The following is a 19,414-nucleotide window of genomic DNA, read 5'->3' on the forward strand; positions in this document are numbered from 1 at the left end:
TTGGTTCTGCTCAGACATTTATTTTATGAAAATTACACAATTAATTCTGCGAAACAATCATTGAAACATTTCACATTAGGAGTCCTACAAAACAATCCTCTCTGCTCTCACTCAGTCTGCCTGTTTAAATTTGAGCCAGCCCCTTGCAACAACCACCACTTCCGAACAAACTCAAGAATGATGCTTCACTCAGTTTGTTTGTGGACGCTTAATGAGACGCTCGGCACATTTCCAGAGGCTTTGGGGCACTGAAAATGTCCCGGTAATTACAGTGTGCAACAACCTATTCGCATCCTACCAAACACAAGGGACATCATGGAAGCCAACCTAGATGGACATCAACAAAACCTACCATTGTACCTGAGGTGCCATGAAGCAGCAACTATCATGCTCCATCTCAGTCAGCCAGTTTTGCTCAGGCAGCAAGGACACCTCAACTTCCCTCAGGAAATGAACCCTCTTTCAATTTTTAAAAACTATACTGTAACAATAACTGTTACATTACATGTGCACCTATACACAGAAACTCATACCCAACCCTCAAGCCCTCTTCAGCAGAACATTTTGTTTGTTTGCTTTTCTAGGAATATCTATATATGTGTGTGTGATGTGATCATCATAGTGTTTCACTGCCTGCATGAATAGAAGTAATTGCCAACAAAGCAGTTTCCTCCAATTTATGGCTTTTGCAAAACTGGTTATATTGTTGTAAAAGTGCTCCCATCCCCAGTGTATAAGACCATTTTAAGTGTAAGAGAAACAGTTATTGAACTGTAAATACAGTTTTGATACAGTATTTTTCAGTACTGTAGCCTGCTGCTGACCTTTTCAGCAGAACAGTAATTGTTATTCAATCTCCTAGCAAGTCTGTGGTTTGTCTATTACTTGAGCTGGTCTTACACTAGACAGATAGAATCAGTTGGGAGGAGTTCTATAAACTTTAGTTTCTAATATCATCCCAGCATTTAAGCTCCATAAGACACCGTAATAGCTATACAGAATGATAGCCTGCGGGCTTCTGATGCTATTCCACACCACTAAGTAGAGGAACTATTTTCTTTGCCTCTTTCAGTCTATTAAATGGCTGTTTGTTGGGAGTTTGAGCTTCATGATATTTGAAGCGACAACAAAAGAGGTGAGACTGACAATGATATCTACTTGAAGCACCAAGAACACTGCAGTTATCTCTTGTACAAAATGGCTTTTATGTTCCTTTCTGCAGAGTGAGGCGGCTCTTCCAAATTAATTTCCTCACCACACTGGCCTTTGTTTCCCATACATTGACTTTAAACTCTGTCCCAACATTTCATAGCACTCACCATAAGGTGTGGTGTATGTGTGCTCATGTGTGAGGGCATGTGTGTCAGGGAGAGTGCATAGCCCCATAAAATATTCATAGCCAGCATTCAGCGACATTATTCCTAACATCAATATTGCATTGGGCCTTTAAATGCCTTTGTTTCAAGGCACTTGGGTCGAGTCTGCACTGTTATGAGAGGTCTGTCAGGATCCATCCTGCCAGGCAATCACTATTGAGACACATCTTGTGTGGATGACAGGTAAACAACAGGAAGCATTAATGGGTAAAGAGCTGAGGAGTGAGACAGAAGGCAAAAAGATAAAGTGAGAAAAGGTAGAAGATATGAATTTGTAATTAATTTTGTTTTGGGTCGTGTTTATTTATTGACGTTCAGAGTAATGACATTTCAAGTAATTACCAGGTTGTGATGGCTTAATGGATTTCAATTTGCTGTTGCAGTAGTGACCGCACATCATTTTTGACCATGTCTGCATTTCCCTTTTGTTATCGGAAAGTGTGTACATGCACACACGCATGTAAAGCTTGCCCCGAGTATAGTCGCTTAACCCTACATTGTGGCATCTCAGCGATCCAGCCTATGAATTTTTCATATAAACTGCCACAGATCTAATCTGTGTCCGTTTTTAAAAATAGCGTTCCAAACGAAGTGAAGTATTCCAAAGTACTTATGTTCAAGGTCATCTCCTGAAAATAGTGAGTCACTTTTCTGGAGAGACCCAACAGTCCAACCCACTTGTACTCCACTCCTTTTAAAATTAATAATACCTCAATGGTTCTGTCTTTCCATCTTTCTGGTTTGGAGGCTCAATCCACTGAGCCATCAAAACACAGGTTACAGGGCCAAGATTATCCTCTCTTTGTATCCAGTGCCGAGCCAAACATCATCCACTTATCCTCCAAAGGCACGGGATTTTTCTTTTTTTCCCACTCCCCTTTATGTTGGTGCTGTCTTTTCCTCTCTCTGTCTGAGTCAAGCATTCTCTACCTCAGAGCTCCCCTTTGCTTCCCAGTGCCAATCTTCTACTGTCGAATGAAAAATGCGTCCAATATCCCAGGGACAGGGCAATAATGACTGGAAAGCAATAGAGGTGAAGCAGACAGATAGCATCCAGCTAGTGATAGCAGTCTTTGCTTCGGTTAGCACTTGCGAGGATGTCAGTAGAACGACTTTTTTGCAAGGCTGTCTATTTTCTTGGCTTGCTTTCCTTTTACTTGTCCTGGTTGTAGCTTTTGGTTACCGTAACCCTTGGCATATACTTTTAGGTAATAAGTAACTATTTTCGGTATTTTGCTCCATCTTAGTTTGGCAAAATGCCCAAAGAAGACATTGCTCAGAGTGTATTCCCTTTTATTAATATAGTTTAAATTTGCATAGTTCAGTTCTGCTTCACCATCTGTCATGTTTGTTTTCCGTTATGAAACAGGTAAACAAAAACCACTTTTGCATCTTAGCTGAGTGTTTGCTGACAGCGTGTAGGTGTGTAGGAGACTGTCTGGTCATCCTCATATTAAATAAGTTTAAGCACAGTTCACTTAAATTGAGTTTAAAGTTGTTTTTAATCTCTTTGAGCATTTATCTTTTTTAGCTACAGTACTTATACACTTCTGTGGTGTCTTCATAACTGTTAAAACATCCAACAAGGGTCCAGATTTTCTTGTTCCAAATAATTGTAATTGTTCTAAATACTGGCCCACACTTATACCACCCTTTTCTACTCCTTTCCTGGAAACACGGTATACTCTCCTTTCTCTGTCATAGCAAAAGCAACAGCTAAAGCTTCTTGAGTAAAGGTAGCTTAGCTGCATTAGCAGTGCAGGCAGGTGTGGATTGTAGGGAAATGGTGAATGTAAAAGGCCATTAGGAGGCACCCTGTGTGTGTGTGTGTGTGTATGTGTGAGTTGAAGCCAGATGATGGATGGAGTGTGCTGACGTGTGCAGCCCAGTGGACTGTGAGACTGGACATGGCTGGTCTCTCTCCGTCTCCCTCCATCTCTCTCTCCCACACTCTGCCTCACTCCCTCTTTGCTTCACTTCCTCAGGGCCAAACATGTCATGTTGCCACCGCTCACTCCTGCCTCCTTCCTTTCTCTCTCTCTCTCTCTTTTTTTTTTTTCCCTGTCTCCTGCGTCTCGCCTTGCTCTCTGACATTTAGTGGTGTTGCAGGGCAAATGGCAGCTTTAAGACATCAGACATATTTTTATTAGACCCTACCTGTCAGCTGCTCGAAGCCGAAGGCACGCAATGGTGATCAGTTAAGAGTAGTCTGTCCATCACAATTCCTCACTGTCTAAATTTTGATTATATTCACAGGTGAGTGAGGAGATGAATGAGATTTTCCAAATAGAATAAAACATGAAAAACCTTCACATTGACAGATCAGTGGGTGTAATGTCAAGAAACAGGGGGAAAAGGAGAAGATGCCACATACTGTATGTACACCTGTTACCACACACTTGACAACCGGGATGATGCACTTAAATTATCATAATAAGCAATGCACAGACCTAATGATGCTGTAAATGAGTCACGCATGAAAAATCATGAAAACAGGAAAACTTGTTATTCTGTTAATTTACCACCAAAACAACTATTAACAACTGATGGATCTTTCTATCTGTGCAATAAAGTGAACATTCAGCATCCGGCCCACTTCTTATCGAGGCTGTCTGTCAGAGCTGTGTCTGGATTTTTTTCCCAGGCAAAGGCAAAAAAGTTTATCAAGATCCTCGACTTCTTCGAGTCATAATTCACTCGATCCCCCGATGTTTATTTCACCCCGCCACCACCGCTTGATTCCGAGCAGAGGAAGACTTTCAGGGTTTCAGGGACGTTCCTCCTCTTTCTCCAATCATGCACACTGTCGCAGAGGAGGGAGTGCGTTGCTAGGCAACTATGAGAACCCAGTGACAGGGTTCAAATGGTGGTCTTGTGTCTGCAGAGAGTGTACTGCCTCTGTCTATATCACTGCTTCACCGGATTGATGATTGTTGTCTATTACACTCTATTACATATTGATAGTCCGATCACTCTTGGATGTAAATTATTTGGAAATGATGTAATTGATTTGAACTGTCTGACAGATGTTAACTGACTGCGGTGCATCAGTTTTTTTTTTTTTTTCCGGACTCTGGGGTAATCAGAGTTCAACTTAAAACTTTCTTTTTTTCCAGTGTTTACTGAGTGTGACTTCTCAATGTTGCCCCCTCTTTGCAAGCTGTGGAATAGCAAGGACATGTGTATGGATGAATCTGACATTAGGGTTGAAAATCAATATACAAGTGTATTGGCCTCTATCTGGGGACACACGGCAACATTGCAGCATGCAGGCGTAGGACACAGACGATACACACCAAAGATAGATAGAAACATGTTGTACTAATGTATGGACCTTGGTATGCAGTGCAGTAGGCAGTGCAACATACTATGGACACCATAACTTTGTACATTGAAAATCTGAGTGGTCAGTCATGCATTATAGAGATAACTGCAGGAGAGAGAATAGAGAGTACCATTGTCTTGTACCATGAGGTACATTGTTATTATTCCCTGCATGTGCAGTCTAAAGTCACGCAAGGTATTGCAGTGCTTTTGCACGTCACAGACGTGTAATCATTTGAAATGGGTTGAAAAGGTGTATTAATGATGTCAAATGTTGATGATCCACAGGCTGGAGGCAGAGAAGGCCCGGTCAGCAGCAAAGGCTCATGCTGAGGCCCAGTCCCAGGTCCAGGAGGAAGTGTCCAGGATCCTGTCTGTGGAGCGGGCTGTGGCTCAGGAGAGCCTACAGGAGGCCATTATAAGAGAGAGGATTGCCACCGAGGATGAGAGACTTCGCGCTCAACTCTTTGTAAGTCAGAAACAGTGCTGCTGTGAATGTGACCTCATTTCAGTTTCATACCTTTTAACATTCAGTTGGATAAACCCGTGCCACAGTATCAAATTGCAAGCGCAGACTCAATAATGACAGCAATTTTTAACATGAAGACATGTCCCATTTTAGGTTCACACATCCCTGTTCTACCATAAAGACACACAGAAGTGAAGTGAACCTATTTGCTGTAATCAACAGGTCTTGACAGATGTCAGGGCTGTGAGTGTGTGAGCATTGCTGTTAGCTGTAATTCATAGAACTGTCCCGACTGTGTTGAATTTCATCCCTGCAATTGCACACACAGAACCATTTTTTCACATAGTTATTTTCAAGTTCATCTGCCTAAAACAATCTCGGTAAGTAAACCCCTCTTGCTGTGTCCACATCTTGTGGTTCAATATTTTTGTCCTCTTCCATATCTCCGCCCGATCATCCTCCTGTATTATAAAAGCTACCTTCATTTTAGGCAGCCCGTGTCTTTATTTCCCGTAAATTGCCCTTGTAAACATTGTCAGGTGAGCATTCCTTACTGCGTGCACACACAGGCAGCGTATTGTTTTTCGAAAAGAAAACACATTTTCCCTGGAGTGCGGCCGCTGTTTACAAACCTATGCTATTGATTATATAGCTCATTTCACACGCTCATCGCTGTAATAGAAAAATGAATCATTTTGTTGAGCGAGGGAGAGGCGCGTTGACGTGATTCCACGCTGCAGGACAAGTGTATGAGGGATCCCTCGTTCGGAACGGCGATCCAATCGAAAGAAAAAACGGCAGCAAAAGGGAGAGAGAGAGTGAGAGAGAGATGGCGACAGGGGAGACACATGATGTTTTTCCCTTTAGCAGCTGTGAAGAAAGCCGTTTCACTTGTAGGTTTTCTGGAATTTGATTTTTGTTGTTTTTCATACGGAGGCAGACAAATGAGGGGAGGAGTTGGAAGGAAGGGCAAGAATGTAACACTTGCTTTGTATCTGTAATATATGAACCAGGGTCATGACTCATCATTGCCTGCATGCTCCTAGACACTATGGAGCTTTTGTGTGTGTCTAACCTAGACTAACCTAGGGCCATAAGCAGGTTTTTGAAACTACAGATAGCTGCTCTGCATATACAATCTTAGTTTCATTCTTTATCTATAACTGTCTCTCCCACCAGTTTAGTCAGCATGTCAGTGAGCCACTGTGTAGGATATAGTGAAAACATACTTATGAATATAATATTACATTTCTGCCATATTCTGCCATTTATATCCCCGTAAATCTTAGACACTGGAATTTCAAAAACACACACACTATCAGGAGGTTGTTACTATTTAAAAAGTGTGTGTGTGTGGCTGTGTGATAATTTCCTCAGTTTGAGCATTCTTTTGGAGTGCCGGAGTTTTAATAGAATCCGAAGGGTTATCAGTGGAGGCACAGTGCCGTTCGCACCACTCATGTAATTGTCAATTCAGACGTTTCCACACAGCCACTGTTCTTTTCAACTGGAAATGGACTTTTCCGTTTCTTAAAAGGCAGCCTCTCGCCCGAGACGTCTCCCCCCACCCATTGTCGTTTCACTCTGTGTTTATCGGATTGTCCGCTACCCCACAGTGAACTCATCTTTGATGAAACATAAAACGTGTTTTTAAGCTATTTTGTGTGTGTGTGTGTGTGTCCTCAAAAAGGAGGGAAAAAAGAACCTGCTGAGATTTTCAACTTGAAAAATGAGCACGGTGATGTTTATGCTCATTTTCACATGAGCCATTTTTAACTACCCCTCTCATTAAGTAACAAGACCTCCTCTCCACAGGTTACCGAACAAATTAAATTTACATTGTTGTACGCCACATAAGCGTCAGCAATTGGGAGGTGAAATTGGTTTTGATTGCCAGGCAAAGTCAATAAGTTGATCACGAAAGAGCTCCAGAGAGAGGTTGTGGATTGCTGTACTAAGCACATAATCTGGTGGCTGATAGAGCTTTCAGAGGTGATTTGTTCAGTCCTTTTCTCCCAGAAAACCTGTTAACACCTTGTGTATTATCTTATAGGCTGCACTGTTTTGTCCATGAGTAATTAATCAAGATGTAAGATCAGGCCAATTTGTTCTGTCTCTTCTCTCTGGCTTTCATTCAATATTTAGCTTGTTGGCTGAATTTCACAACATAAAAATCTTCTAATTATTCTATAGTGCCACTTCCGTTTACGTCCTGTGTTTTCTAAAAGTTATTCAAGCGAAAAATATACACAGGCTTAACAAAAATCTGGTGTTAACTCATAAAATCTTCTTAGTGAGTGATACCCATTATTCTGCTGTGCTTCCAGAAAATTACTTTGTTCTGTGTTTTTTTTTTTTTTTTTTTTTTTTTTGCAAATTGCTGAAACAAGTGTTTTGAAAACTGCTGGATTTATCTCAGCCCACTGGCAGTTTTAGTGTCAGGAGAAATTATATTGTTTTTTTCAGTATTGTGGAAAGTGACAAAGGGGAGCGTCGACTACACGAGTAAACACTGCGTGTGCCATCCATCAATCTGTTTGTCCGACTGTGGAGGGCTGCTTTTCTATTGTTTTAATATAGGCAGGAAAAAAACAGAACACATGGGGATACAACAAATGTCCCCAATTGGATGTGAAGCTTTCTAGTATAGAAGGGCTGTATTATATATCTACTGCATATTTAAAAGAATGGTAGATATTTAGTCAGAATCTAGATTTAGTGATTTCACATCATGACTTCATATTGTTTTAACCCCACTGAACCTGAACCCCCTGCTCCCATGTTCACGGCCAAGGAAAAAACATTCTACGGCAGCTGTACTTCTTGTGTTCTTTGTCCAGCCTGATATTGATTTGTCCTTCTCATTAAGACACAGGTCACGGCGAGCGGCAGGTCCCCCCCTCCCCCTGCGTTCCCTCCTCTTGCTTCACACACGGTCAGAGCGATGCTCTGAGCACTTATGCCTCCCTGTGCTCACCTATAATGGCCATAACCTCTGCGACCATAGCTGCACCAATTACAGTGACACCCATTCTTGAGAACTGCCCCCGAGACATGGGGTTAGACTGGAGTCGAGGTGTCGTTTAGATATTATTGATTTAGATTCCGGTTATAGATTCTGGTTCTTATTGTGTGTGATTCTTCCCATATTGAGTTCTAAAAATATCCAAAGCTAAATCAACATAAATTCAGCATATTTTAGGACGCGATTAACAGTAAATGACATACGTTTTTTGATTATTTTTGGTAAAAAATGCTTAAAGCAATTGAAGTAGCAGCTACTATCTTCCTTGTCAAGTTGAATGTCCACTGTTCTAAACATGTTTTTGCTTACGTACGACTATTGTAGCTGTTTTATTGAGTTACGACCCTACTGTCAACTTACCAACCTCTAAATTAATTTAGTGAACTATTTTTCATATCTTCTTCTCTAAAACAGTTTTCGGGCGTCTAAACTTGTCATTTAGTCATTTAGCATGCAGCCTAATATGTTTTATTATTATCAAGTGGTGGCTCTAGATGGTTTCTACAACCCTGGAGGGAGTGCTTATCCTTCAGACTTTTTCACCACCAGTCACTCCCCTCACTGTCAGGCAGTGACTGGCAGTAGCCAGCCACCAAGTCTACCAGTAATTGAAACTTCACAGCAGTCTAGGCAGGGTTGTGGGTTGTCATTGTTGTTGGGTTCCTGGGGTTCTGTTGTCTGAGGGGAACATGTTCAGTGTCAGTGCTCACATGTGTTATGCCACTCAGGGGGAAAAGCGGTAAAGGAAAGGGAACACTGCCGTACACAAGAGGTTTATGGTAGTTAGAATCACAGCAGTTTTCTGCATAGACGTTTGCATGGTGTTTTCACCTTTGTAGTGTTCTTTGATCAGCTATTGGGAGGATTGAAAACAAGCAGACATAATCACTATTTGAATGACTGACATTAAAACGAGGCTTTGATGACCTGTAGTTTTTGGAAAGTTGCATTTGTCATTTTTGATTTCACTCTTGCTCGCTGATTATGTCTGCCTCTCCAGAGCAAGCAGTGTAAAAGCTTTCCATTTCCGAGATCACAGTCCCGCCAAATAACAGAAGGTCAGTCTGGTCAAACTCATATTGAAAAGAAAATAGTCACGGCACTTATGCCTGTGTTGTTTTGTCTCCAGCATGCTTGCCAACCTAATAAAGATGGACTCTATCTTCTCATCATGCGGTCGTTCTGAATAATTTCCTGATGAGTGTGAGTAGACAGCCTGTTGTGGAAGAACTCTGATTGGTGGCTTTATGTGGTCAAGATAGCCTCATCAAGGAGTTACTTAGTAGACTCATTACTCTCAAATAAACCCTTAATTAGATAACAGGTCAATTAGTCCTTAATTCCCCAGCAACATCAATTAGGACTGTGTAAGTCTTTGTAGTGGATACCGACTGAAGACAAAGCAGAAAAGACCAGTGATCAAATGAGTTCAATAGAAATCCAATCTTGTCTTTATGCACTGACAAATGATGAGTTTTGACAGGAAAATATAGTAGCACATGGCATGCAAGGGTCATGTACCTCTTCTTATTCACACAGTCCACATCCATCTGTCAATCCACGCATCTGTTTTTTAATGAAATCATAGACTTCCATCGTCTCCTCTTTTGATTTTCAACGACTCTGCTCCCTGCGGAGCCAAAGTGGCCCAGTGGCCAATCAATCACTGGCCACAGTGTTTCACCAAGACACAGGCTCTAACCCAGAGGCATACTTTTCAATCAAACCCAGAGTCATCAATCTTTCCGAGCTCTAAAGAGTGGCCTGGGTGAGGTCTACCTTGCGGCAATGGTTTTGTCTACTGTTGGCAACTTGTCTAAAACACTCACATCTTATGTTTAATTATTATATTTTATAATACCTTAAGCTAACACTGATTAAAAGAACGGCATATAAGTGTTAGATACCACCTGTTTAATTAGAGTAACTCCACTGTTAATTTTGAAGAGGAATATAGAGCTGCACTGGCCTCTATGGGCTGAAAGTGTTTTGAATCTCTCGCCACATCCAGCATCACAGCTGGGTGTGATCAGGTGTTGTCTATTGTACTTGTGATCACACCTGGCTATGATATAGCATGGTGCTACATCACCACATTACAGAACTGTTCGGGGGAATAAACATTTTATTGCCCCTTGTTGGCAGTGCAAGCAGAATTATAGGACTGCAAGGGCTGGTTCTTGATCATCTAAGGAATCAGTAAAATGATTGCCTTGGTCTTTTTGTGGTCCGCTGGATCTGATAAAAAGTAAATGTTTTTTTGCTGTCCATGTGTTTGGTGAACTGAAAGACACAGACGAGCCCAAATAAAAACAGAGTGCAACATGTGCTTCCGTTCTCTTCAATCCAAATGTTTTGCTCCACCGATCGGCCTTGCAGTTGTCGCTACCTCTGTTTCCGTCTTTATCTATCTCTCATACACAGAGACACACACACACATACAACAGTAGCTAATGTGATTTTCCTTGATTTTTTTCCACTACCTCTGCTTTCACAGCGAGGGGTAACACAGCATACCGAGGATGTTTGTTTGCTCCCTACACACACACACACACACAAACACACACAAACACACACACACACACACACACACACACACACACACACACACACACACACACACACACACACACACACACACACACCATGTCCATCCTGTCAGAGCTCCTGGAGAAAATCAGTACCGGTTCTTTCCTTAAACTGTGTTCCATTTGATGCTTGGCTGGCTTGAAAATGACTTTGGGTAAAGCTTAACATTTTTAATGCAACAGCCACACACACACTCACCCCCCTCCTCTGCACACCCCGATACTCCTCTCCCTTCCACCCCACTAAAAACTGCAGTCTCCAGCAAATGTCCTGCTTTTTTTTTTTGGGAGGGGGGAACCTTGTGTACTTTAGTTGCACGCTGTTGCATTTTAGATACAGCCGACTGGACCTGGCTGATAATGGGGCGACAATTTAATTTCCCAGGTATTAAAGGAGACTTGCTGGGTTTTGGATTGGTACCCGTTGGTGGTATTATTAAAAAAAAAAAAAAACATTTCTTTTTCTCTTCTTTACTTATTGCGCTTTCTCTCCACATCACAGTGCATAAGGAAGATTGGGGGGGCAGAAAAGGTCCTCATGTCTTACTTTTGAATGAGATAAAGAGAGGTAGTGGTTCACTGTGATTTACATATATTTTTGGGATTTGCTCAGCTCGCCAAGAACAAATTGCATCCTATCTTTGACTCCAGTTCTCTGAGCTGTTTTTTTTTTCCCAGAGAAACCCCTGCCAGGCTCAATGTAACTGGATTCAAGAGAACTGTCAGTCTGTTTGATTAGTATGCTCTGCAGATGTATTAGGGAAGGACTTAAGGTGATGTGGCATAGATCACAGGTTGGTTTAGACTCAAAACTGAAGGTGCCAGCATGCCAGAGAAGCTGAATGATTTTGTTGCTCCAGTTCATGAAAACAAATTTTTTACCTAGTTTGGACCTGGTTTACTTGTAGGCCACATACTTGGATTGCTTTCACAGTTCCTGCAGTATTTATCAACAGAGAAAAAGAAAATAGAGCAGTTGAACCCTCTTGCAAGTTTGAATTTGAGGTGAAATCGAAATCTTGGCAATGCCATCAAACAACTCCTACTGTCTTTTGCATAAATTCTTGTATTTAATGGCATTAATTACAGTTTAATTAATTGTCTAATTACTGTTTGGAGCAGTTGAGGCATTCAACCATCAATTATCTTTATTCTGTTATAATGTTTAATCACCTATTTTTGCAACCACCACAGAGCTTTAAATAAGGATTATTCCTGCCCTATATCTGAATATTTATGAACACATCCAAGGGAATATATGCTTTGTAATTAGAAGAATGTATATATAAAACATATTTTCTATGCATTTTCTGTGAAACATGCATACTAACTATGTGAGATACTTGTGATATTTATACTTTTATAGCAAATGGTCTGTGGCACTGAACAAAATCTGTACTTTTTACTTCTACTTTTATTAGACGATACAGGGAGTATCTGCACCTAAAAAAAAAAAAACCTGCACTCCAGCATGATCAGAATTTCATTGACTGGCCCAGAGGGGGAGCTACGATTACAGATCTAACAAGCAGACACTAATAGGCCTGGAGAGGAAATGTATCATTCACTGTGGATATATTATTAACATTATCTGGGACTGTACAAACTAAATGCCCTCCTCAACAAGGACAAACTAATGCCACCCAAAAAAAAAAATAACAATAACTTTAATTAATTAATTTATTTATTTATTTTTATTTCTGTTCCTGAAGATTTTTACAAAGTTTTCATCCTTGAGTTTTAGTGTGTGAGGTAGAGCCATGTTTGTCTTTGTGTGAACGCTTGTCTTCTTGCTCAGAGGATTCAACATAATTAAATGTTTGTGCTCTGTAAGAGGTCAACTTAAATGAGCAGATATTCTGTCTGCACCACTGCCCTTTTGATTGTTTCTTACGGACAGTGCACTGTACATACGTGTATTATTTTTTACTCTCTCTCACTCTTTCTTTCTCCTGTCTTTGTAATGCTCTTTCTCTCACATCTTGGAGGGTGTCCACTCAACCGTCCTTTACATATTGGCGGACGTACCTCACCCCTGCCCAGGGCGTGGTGCCCACACACCGTGCCAGTACTAGGGTTAGACCGGAGGTTAGGCTCTAATTGGAAGGGGCCTGTGGCTGGCACTCTGCACCAGGCCCTTACCCTGTCAACTAATTGGCACTGTGAGCGGCCAGCAGCGGGGCTGAGATACGGCAGCGCTTCGATTGATGGATGGATACTGGCGTCCGGAAGGCTTCTTTCTGACAAGAGAGGTTGTACAGTCAATTTACTGCCTCAGCCTTAACGGACGGTGTATGTATTAATGTATGTAACAAGAGATTTGTGAATTTTAAATAGTCATTACAGCTACAAACAATCTTACAACAACTGTATAAACATCATTTAGTGAAATGAGGAGTCTTTTAGGATGAGAAGGAGTAGATACGCATTGAAGGTGATTGTCTATTTGTTGGTGCTGTAGATTTGTGATAATGTACTGTAATGGTGCATGTCATCGTATGCAGATACTAATAAGTATATCAGGACTGTATTTTTAAAAGTGTGAGAATGTGTTAAACCTGACATTTTTCAATGTTTTTTTGACTATTTTCAAAACGCTAATGTCACTGGAACCATAGCTTGAAATCATCATGACCTGCTTGCAGCCTTTGCTTTTAATGAGAATATTTTTGCAATATTTTCTTTCCATTTTTTACCCGCTCTGTCACTCGGCTTAGCTGGGATTTTAGTGGCCAGACATTATGAAAGTGCAAAGGTTAGAAAAACAAGCTTTCTGAGGTAACTTCAACGAAGCGAAGTGTGTGTGTGTGTGTGTGTGTGTGTGTGAATGTGTAATATGACAGGCATTTTCTTCTGAGCTCATCCTTCTCCCTTTTCTTGGTCTTTCTCTGTGTTTTCCCTCTCTGCACTGACAGGAGAGTGGTATTAATGAGGTTCCATAGATGTGAACAGTCGGCTCAGCTAATGGTGCTAGAGGTAGAGATTTTGATGGAACGATGGAAAGAACTTAAACATATGGAGGGAACGAAGTCGAGAGGGGAGTCAAAAAGGCCGTGAACAGCAGAAATGTGGATGAGATATAGAGGCAGTGAGAGAATGGAGAGGAGGATAACAGATGGGGGGAGTAAACAGAGGCGCAATGGAAAGAACAGGCAAGAGAGAAAAGAGATATTGATTCACAAAGCAGTTTTCAAAACAAGGTTGCAAACTCCAATTAGGAAACAGACCAATCCAAAACAACACCTAAAACTACATAAAAAGCACTGTGACCTCAAGCAGGAATTCCTTTAGGGAACTGCTGTAAAATATGAATATTTATTCACTCATTGATGCTTTGATGTGTAGGTGGAAATGACCGAAAAGCTCACCAGTCATTTATAAAAGAATATCTTTTATGCCTTTTAAGTTAGTTGTCAGCGATGTAAGTAGGACATTGAGGAAAATATATCTGAAATATTCCAAAGGGGTTAGTGGACTAGAGGTGACCCTGAGTCTGCTGACATGGACTTGATAGACAGAAGCTGAAGATGGACTGTGGCACCCCCCCAGTTTCATCAGGCCTGGGAAGACCACCTGCCGCTGGATGGGATGCATATGCATTAATACACAGCATGAGCACACGCGCACTGAGAAATACAGTATGCCCACAGCCATAATCAAACAAGGGTTCAGTCACTCACACATACACTAGGATGGTCTTAAATATGCAGATAGATTCAGGTAAGGATTCACATGCTGCCAGGCCCATGCACACAGACAGGTCAAGCACATGCAGCTTGAGTTGTCCATAAGGTCCAATGTCAGCAACACACCCTCAGGCTGTCCCTTTTTTCCTCCCTGCATGTCTTCCCCCCTCACTTTCTTTCAGCTATAGGTTGTTCCCACTGTCTCTCTCATTTACTTTACTCTCGAGGGACATCTGTTCAGAGACAATATGCCTCGACTCTCAGGTCATTTACTATGTCCTCTGCCGTCAAGTAAAGGAATTTTCCGCCATTGGTTTACTTGTCTGACTGAATGCGTACTAGCATTCTCCACGCTTGTTTTCATCTGCCACCTTCTCCCCATTACTCTCACCGCTCACTGCTAAACAGGGATATGGTCAGGAATTATACATGAGTTGAGGTTGTATGTCCACAAAAAAAATCCTGAAATCCTGGATCCTGAAAACGAAGCAGAACATAACCGTAACTTGTGTGAATACCTTCCAACCAAATGAGACAATTCATTAAGACAGTCTGGTTCTCCTAAATGTGCTTTCTTATACGCATATAGACAAGATCATCCCGATGTTGCTGATGTGGTCCTTTCTCCCATCGTGTATGTCTGTATCCATCTTTCTCTCCCTCCAAGCACTAGGGTATCTTCTCCAGTCCTTTCATCCTCAGCCTCTTTGTCCCCATGTTCCCATTGTTCTCTCGGCATGCCCCCTGTTCTCATCTTGGCTTAGACTTCCTCCATACATGCCCCCCATGTCTCGGTAATGAACCCACAGCTCTTCATCTCTCCTTCGTCTTCCCCATGTGTGTTGGACATGACAGATGACTGGGGACCTCCAGAGTTTCGCTCCCTAGGGCTCTAGATAAAGGCAGCTCCAACCTCAAGATGATCAATCAATCAGTTTACACCGCGGGCGCCTGATCAGCCAATTAATCAATCTCTGAGCCAGCAGATGTTGTTGCTGTCCCTCAGCGAAGGAGCTGGCAGTAGAATGGTGGAGGTGGTGTCTCCAACAAAGGCTGAGGGGCTTGAAGTGTCTGAGGGTAGAAAGGAAAGTGATTTCTAACATTTCTACCAGGATTTCGAAAGTTTTGAGGGATCACTGGTCCCATTTGTTTTTACTGGTAGATCTCTCTTCTTCTAGCTTTTCTGTTTCAATCATCCCTCAAATAAAATAGTGTATTATCTGAACCTCTACAAATTTGGGAGAAGTCCAAAAGAGATGTAAATGTCTGAGTGGGCTGACACCGCTGTCTCAGTATCATTAGGGCCAGCTGGTTTAGATCAAGCCCTCTGTTGACCCCTGTTCACAGTCAATGAGCCACAGACTCCACAAGGACACTTCATTTAAATGTGCCCTTAAACAACCAGTAGTTGAGATACATGCGCAAACATTGAGACACCCACACTAACCACCTACACCTCTTGGCCTTTGGTCCCTGTCCTGGCCCCTCTGTCCCTGTCCTGGGCAGGTCAGCCCTTTGACCTACCAGGTCGTTGCGTCATTACTCACTAGGCTAAGAGATCCCCAAGGGAGAGTAATTTGTCTGCAGCCTGTGGCTTTGTTGTGTTTTTCTACCAAGAAGCTCAATGCTTCAGTCATTTGTTTGTCGAAGATCAAGCTAACAAAGTTCCAAATCTATACAAGAGTGTCTTAAGTAATGACTTATCTGCATACGTATGCTTGTTCATGGATTAGCAAAACAGGATTTTACCTGAGATAAAATCACCCTTTTAAAGTTTGTTTAATTTATCCTAGAATCGGATGCCAACATATGAAAACTCATAAACATAAGTAGCATGGACTGACAAGTAACTAATTCATTGGACTTCATTGGAGTTTTGATGATGTGCCACGGTGCTACACTGTCATTTTGTATGCCAACCGGCACCTGGTAAGCAGCATCTGCACACTGCTGTCGTTTCTGGTGTGTACTCTGAGTTCCTTTTATCATTTCCACAGCGTAAGTGTCACTGTCACATACCCAATAGGGAAAAGGACAGAAAAAAATGTATGGGGAAAAATAGGCCAAATCTTTCAGCATAGTGGTCAGAATGTAATTCAGTCAGAGTCTTGTCCACAGCCAGCTTGTTCTCAATGATTAATGATACGACCGCTTCTTTTGACTTTATTGTAACCATTCCCAGCCCCATTGACATAAATCCCTGTGAAGAGGCGTCCAGGATGTTGCAATATTATGTTGTCAGAGGGCGGCCATGCTGTCAAGTTTATTTCAGGGCGGCCTTGTGGCCCTGTGGTCTAAGACGTATGTAACTAAATCAGTCAGCATTGGTTGTTGCAAATCAAACTCCGGCACTTTCTCCACGTTGCCTGTTGCTCTCCCTGTTATTTGCCTTAATTTAAAAATGATGATCTGAAGACGGATCCAGTTGTTGTTGGTCCATTGTTAGCTACACTTTCTTAGTACAATCCCCAACTTAAGGGGTTAGATGCCTCAAACTAAGTGCTTGTGGCTGTTTTTGACAGTTCTTGTAACTTTTCGACTGGGACAATCCGACAAGCACGCCACTTTTATGCAGCAATTGGCCCGTTATGTGAAGGCGAAAAAGTAAGCAGGATTTGAACTTGAGCTGTCTTTTTCCTTCTATTATTCCACTGTTGCAGTCAGATTTTCTGTCTACAAACCAAGTGCAACACAATGAATGCCTTCGAGAAGAAACTGTCCAAAAGTATACACAGCTTCCCTCCTCTGGATGATGGGCACAACTCTCCCCTCTTTATGATGGCAGGCTCTTAACACTGCAGGCCTTTGCAAAAACAGGACAGAGACCAATGTTTTTATGCAGCCTCAGCTCATTCGGTGTGCAGCTTGTTTTAAATGTCATCGCACTACCTGTTAAAATGAACCGAACTTAGGGAGGAAACTCTGCAAGGTTCTAGTCAAACCAAACCAGAATAGGTAAGACATAATCAAAGATATGAGGAGTGAGTCAAGGCTCATTTGTAAGTGATGGTCAACTTAAGTTTTAATATATGATGGCATAAAAAAACCTACAATTTAGATTTATTTTGAATACAGCACATTAATTTCATTCACTAAAAGCTGAGATCAGCCTCAGTGGCTCCACTGAGGGAAAAAAAACAAAGCATTTCTACACTGAACCCTGTTGCAGGACTGCTGGTAATAAAAAGTGACATTTCTCTGAGCTGTCAGTTTGTGTGTGAATAAGTGTTTGACAGTGTTTGTCCTTTCGTATTATCAGTCAAGGTTAAACCCATTAACTGACCACACACACACACACAATATCTGACACGATTACATCGCCCATAACCCTACCCACCTCCCTTGGAGACTAATAGCGGGCCCTGAACCTAAGTGTTATTGCTGCTCAGTAAAACCCCATGATGCTAATTAACCAGCCAAAGTGAATGGTTTCCAATGGAGTTTTACAGCTACTGCTACCATGACTTATGTTTTATTAGTGACTCTAAGGGTAATGCATAATACTGCCAGTAAGGTCCATGTTAGGTGATATCATTTTACACTCCATCACTTAGATTTGATCTGCCAGTGATAGCTTTTAAAGATAGAGTTGCGATGGTTTTAGAGGCAGTTACAGGATATGCCAAGATTTGTGGGAGGGATGTGTGTCTGAAACAGTTTTAAGTGTGTGTGTGTGCACACACACACAAGGCTGCATGTGTTTTTCATCAAACCCTCCCCTTTTAAAATATCCTCCTATCCCCAAGCTTAATATGACAGTTCTCCCAACAACTGTCAAACTCCAATTCTCTCTCCACCTATCTTGTCATCCATATTCCATGCACAGATTGACCCATCTCTCCCCTTCCCTTGCATCTTCTCTACCCCATGAACTTCCCCTCCCTTCCCTCCATCCATCTCTAACCTCCCACATGCCACCTACACCTCCGCCGTGCCAATTAACACCAGAGCACGGTCACATTGTGCTGCCCTTTGACCCCCTCCCTGCCTGTCGGAGCACGCCGGACCCGAGGCCCACAGCTTCAGTATTAGTTTGTCACAGGGTCCTGTCGCGCAGGTCTGTGATAGATGGGTCCCGGTGAGCGGCTCTGACCCATCGTGCTGTAGCACTCACTTGGATGGTGTGAGGGAGCATTGATTATGATGCTACTCGTGACAGGGGTGAATCACAGCTGAGCTGATGGTGGCAGGGGAAGACAAAAGAGACCAAGGTTATGGATGAGTTGCTGTTAGTTAATGTGATGAGATTTGATTTGTGCTCTATCGATCACAGCAGCATTTTCATCTAGCATGATTTATAACCGGGGAGTGGGCTTACCGTGTAACAGTGAGTCACCTCATTGTTACAGAGGTCCATCACTGAGGTGTGAAATGAAAAATGTAATATGTACAGAACTTGCCATATATAGCCATAATCAAAAAAAATTCTTCTTAAGTGATGAGAATTTTTTTTTTTTTTTTTTTTTTTTTTTTTTTTTTTTTGTAATATTGTGGTATCTAACCTACTTGCTCTTGGCAACCAGTATTGTAAATCTGTCATGAGTTGAATTTTATCATAAGATCCTCTTGTGTAAGTCAATGGTTCTCAAACTCAGGGTCAGGCCTCTCCAAAGATGTTTGAATATAAATGTGAGTCACAACAAGATGATAATGGGATAGGACACAACACAAATTGATCTAATCATTTCAGATATCCTTTAAGGTTTCTAAAAAAATATTTAGATTAAATGATTTATGAAGGGGGCGGTACGATGGTGCAGTGGTTAGTACTGTCGCCTCACAGCAAGAAGGTTACTGCTTTGAACCTCGGCCCATTTGTGGGTACGTAACAAGATGATGAATGGGATTGGACAGAATCAAAGACTAAAAAACATATTGATCGAATCATTTCAGATATCCTTTCAGGATTTACTCCTACTCAACATGTGCCCTGAAATAAGTTGGCA

The 19,414-nt window shown here is 41.8% G+C and overlaps 1 protein-coding gene across 6 annotated transcripts in view; it reads left to right on the top strand.

Moving 5' to 3' along the window:
* chchd3a (coiled-coil-helix-coiled-coil-helix domain containing 3a) overlaps nucleotides 1–19,414 on the top strand; it is a 62,505-nt gene that overhangs the window by 12,160 nt on the left and 30,931 nt on the right. For all 6 annotated transcript variants that reach the window (XM_027272168.1, XM_027272167.1, XM_027272169.1 and 3 more), the window contains one exon: nucleotides 4,989–5,169. In XM_027272168.1, coding sequence (XP_027127969.1) covers nucleotides 4,989–5,169 — 181 coding nt within the window. The remainder of the gene's footprint in view (nucleotides 1–4,988; nucleotides 5,170–19,414) is intronic.

The sequence above is a fragment of the Larimichthys crocea genome, chromosome XX (assembly GCF_000972845.2).
Source record: "Larimichthys crocea isolate SSNF chromosome XX, L_crocea_2.0, whole genome shotgun sequence".
Taxonomy (NCBI): Eukaryota; Metazoa; Chordata; class Actinopteri; family Sciaenidae; genus Larimichthys; species Larimichthys crocea.